The following is a 4,039-nucleotide window of genomic DNA, read 5'->3' as shown; positions in this document are numbered from 1 at the left end:
TCAGGTTCGTTGGTATGAAGGCACCATCCCTAGTTGTCTGCTCTTCAACTGCCATTGCCATTGTTGTAATATATCTCTGTGCTTCTTTGTAGCTGATACTGTTCCCAAATCTATTTAAGAGTGATACAGTCGACTTGCTTCTGGTTTCCTTAAGGATGTGCAAAGCTGTCCCAACGTGTTTCGGTGTTGGGATCTTGGCAACTGCTTGGCAGACATCCTGGGCAAGGTTGAGAACTTGTTCTTGCTGCTTAGGACTGATTTTCACACGGCCGTCCTCACCTAACTCTGGAGATGCATTTGTTATCATCCATGCCAGGTGGTTATACAGGTTAGAGCTCACTCTTCAGGATGCCTCCAGGTATGATATCTCTAGCTGCAGTGACGGGTCTTCCGTCATACTTCCAGGCATCTGGTGACTTCCACTGGCTTGAGCTGTTCTGGCTTCTCTTGCTTCCTTCAGGGCCTGCTTACATTGGTCCTGGAGCTCCTTCCGTATTCTCTTTGCAGTGTTGTAGGAAGAGACTATGGCGTCATCTGGTGTCAACTCATCATCACTTTCTTCTTCATACTCTGTCTCTTCAGTTTTCTCCTTAAGTTCCTCCAACTTTGAGAGCATGCAACCAACATTCATTTCTGCTGAGCAAATCAGGCTAGAACATCCTTTCTGTGGCACAACCATTACAATTGCCACCTACTTCATAGTGCCTTCTAAGGCGGGCAATCAAGGATTGACATCTATATGAGGTAACATTGTGAACTCCATTGCTTTCCAAGTATTTACGGAATTCATCCCTCAAAGCTGTAACGAAGAATATGGCATTCTCTTTGAAAAGGGGCTCATCTATCCAAGATATGAGTTGGTTGAGTGCAGCATCATATGGAGTGGTGGCAGTAGTAGTCTTTTCCTGTGAACGAAGACGCTTTGTCAGGTAGTTGGTCATGCATTCCTTGTGGTATCGGAAGTCTTCAGCAATCATATCAGTACACCTGTTTCCATCAGGACCACGAATCTTGTGTAGTATCTCTTCATCTTCAAGTTTGTTTGCTTTTTCCCATACTGCATTCTGTCTGTCATAAGTGGCGATCAAAATGAGGGATCTATTCCCCCTGGTCGTGCGTGCTCTTCCACAAATGAAGCACTTTTCCTTGTTTTTGATGGGCTGTGGCATTGACATCCTTGTTTTTTTATAAGGCCTGCTGTTGTCTGGCTCAGGATTAAGTTCTGCTTCAAATGAAGTGCCTTCTGGCTTTTCAACTTTTTTCCTCTTCTGGTCAACAGTTTTACGATTTGTGTACTTCGCACGACATTGTGTGTGCCACAAAGGATTCCTCCCCAGAAAGTCACATTGAGCTTTCAGCTGATTGTCAAGTCTGTATGAGACATCATCCTTTCTGTTGGTTACAGCATATAGGAGGGAAGGGTAGCCGTGATTTGTCAGTTTCTGAAGAGGACCAGCGTCACTGTCTGTTTTCTGACATATTATGCAAGCAGTATAGTTGGTACTGAGCAGCTTTCTCTCCAGCTGCTTGGTTGAGAACTCAGGCTCCATCCTTTATTCGTCTCCAATTCACATCACTCCTCTCCTGTTATCTCCTCGTCACTCCTCTCCCCTCTCCTCCTCTCCTTTCTCCTCCACGCTTCTCTTTTGTTTAATCCTCTCCTTTTCACTCTTCTCCCCTCTCTACTCCTATTCTCTCCTATTTAATCCACTCCTCTCCACTCTTGTTCAATCCACTCCTGTACTCTTCACTCTCTATTCTCCTCTCCAATCCACTCCGCCTCTCTCCACTCTTCTCTCCTCTCCTATCCTCTCCACTCTTCTCCTCTTCTACTCCTCTCCACTATTCTCCTCTTCCCTCTTCTTCTCTCCGATTCAATCAACTCCTCTCCATACCTCTCCTCTCCACTTCACTCTTCTTTCCTGGTCAATTAACTCCTCATTTTTCCTCCACTATTCTTCTCTCTTGTTCAGTCCACCCCTGTCCTCTTCACTCTTTTCTCCTCATTCCTATCTTCTGTTCAATCCTCCACTCTCCTCTCCACTCCACTCCTCTTTACTGTCCTTTCCAATCCTCTGCTGCCTTCTCTTCTCGCTAACTTTTCCTCCACAGCAAACCCAATAAGATCAGAACCAAATCTGCAAATGGGAAATATTGTGCATTCAGGTGAAAGAAATCTAGATGTTTGACACTACAAGTTAACTAGCTTTTGACAAATCACTCACTCTATATGTACTGTACAGTACTATATACAAAAAAAACTATGCATAATATATAGTGTGTTTTACATCTTACAGAACATTTGTATTGTTCGGTATTAACAATGTTTAGTGCAGCCTTTAGTTATCCTTAAATGGCCTACTTTCTGTCTGACATGAAAAACACTTCAAGGACCACACCAGCTTTCCTATAAGTGTATTTCTAATGATTCCTCACTCCAAACGTATTATATACTCCCGGAGAAAACATCTATTAATTAACCTCTTAATATGAATAATTTTTAAAGTTTGAACATGCAGTACAGACACAGATTTAACTGCAGTGACATAAAAAATTTTCACAGACGAAAACCAGACGATAACTAAATAAAAACCAGCTTTAAATGATGACAACTATAAGGAAAATTTGACACTTTCGTCTATGTCAACGACAAAAAATGTCGTTGATGAAAATAATGACAAATTATAGTGTCAATGAAATTAACACTGTTCTGAGCATTTAAAAAAAAAAGTAAGTCTCTACCCCATTCCTGTGAGGAGTTATGGCCGTTTAAAGGAACCACAGAAATTAGCTAAAACGGTTAAAGCTAGCTGAGTAAACTAGTAGAGAATGAATGCTGCTGCTACAGGGATACATCTGGGATGAGGAATCATCAGAAATATACTTGTTTGAAAACTAGTGTGGTCCTTTCAGTTAATTATCATTACAATTATCCATATTACCATTCTTTTCCCAAAACGCTGGGGCAGACCTACCGGTATTCACTAAAGTCACTGTCACTTACCACAGACAACGATGAGCAGCTTCGAAGTCAGTTGGTAACCGTTGGTTACCGTTGGTTGGTTGTTCCAAACAAACTCATTCAAATTACTTAGATCATGTGTGTGTGCGTAAGTGTGCCATGATGTTAAATATCCAGCATGTCTTTTGGAATTTTGAGAGTAGCATTCAATTCTATTGAGGTTCTGAGCCTGCTGATGAACTATTAGTGAAATCATCACAGATCCATTGATTTTGGTTGGATTTTTATGATTTTTTCTGTGGAATGAGTATACTGTTTGGTGAAAAGAATGACATATTGACTGATGTCATAACTTGGGGGAATAGTTGATTGCCAATGAAGTAAAGGTGAAAATATTGGAAAAAAGTGAGAAAACGCCTAATTATTTTGCATTAAATTGATGCAAAATCATGTAGAAATGTGTTTTAAGAGTTATTTTTTCAGTGGATGTTGTCAGCACATGTGTTCTGTGTCTCTGGAATGCATTTATTGACAGCCTACCAAACCCACTGAGGATTTGAGGAAAAAAAAATTTTTCACAATTTTTCTGATAAAAAATAAAGGGTGCATACACTAAAATGGCCACAATTTTTTTTCGCGATATTTCCGGCAGAGCAGACCCTCCAATTATTGGTTCTTAGGGGCAACGTTAACAGACAAAACACAAATAAAAAGTATGGAAATAAATAATAAAAAAAATTCCTAGTGTGGCCTATTCTTAAACTTGGAGCTCATTATATTGAAGTACAAATCCAAACACCAGAAGCAACCTACACTCTCAGTGTTCTTTAATTGAAAAGTATGCATTTTATTTATTCTCAGGCTATATGGTTGAGCAATATTGGTTGAAATAAATTTAAGTGCCCCATTGTGTCTTTTAAAAAAAAAAATCTTGATTGAAATAACGTCTCAGTAGACCTTCAATTGCCATGCCTTTTACAAATCCATGTCATTAGTAAGTACCTTGTATTTTCACTCCCTTAAACTCTACTACACCAATTCTCTAATGAGTTAAAATTTAACTCTGGCCGATTTAGT

The 4,039-nt window shown here is 40.0% G+C and overlaps 1 protein-coding gene across 1 annotated transcript; it reads right to left on the bottom strand.

The window, feature by feature from the left end:
* Nucleotides 1-650: 650 nt before the first annotated feature.
* LOC122140942 lies at nt 651-3,467 on the bottom strand. Its single transcript, XM_042746486.1, has 2 exons — nt 3,005-3,467; nt 651-2,138 (listed from the first exon to the last, which is right to left on the bottom strand). Exon 2 carries the CDS (start codon nt 1,548-1,550, stop codon nt 651-653), a length of 900 nt encoding a protein of 299 aa, XP_042602420.1. The 5' UTR covers nt 1,551-2,138; nt 3,005-3,467.
* Nucleotides 3,468-4,039: the final 572 nt, after the last annotated feature.

Source organism: Cyprinus carpio, chromosome A4 (genome assembly GCF_018340385.1).
Source record: "Cyprinus carpio isolate SPL01 chromosome A4, ASM1834038v1, whole genome shotgun sequence".
Lineage (NCBI taxonomy): Eukaryota > Metazoa > Chordata > Actinopteri > Cypriniformes > Cyprinidae > Cyprinus > Cyprinus carpio.
The sequence above is the reverse complement of the archived record's forward strand: the minus strand, read 5'-3'. Positions and strand labels throughout refer to the sequence as shown.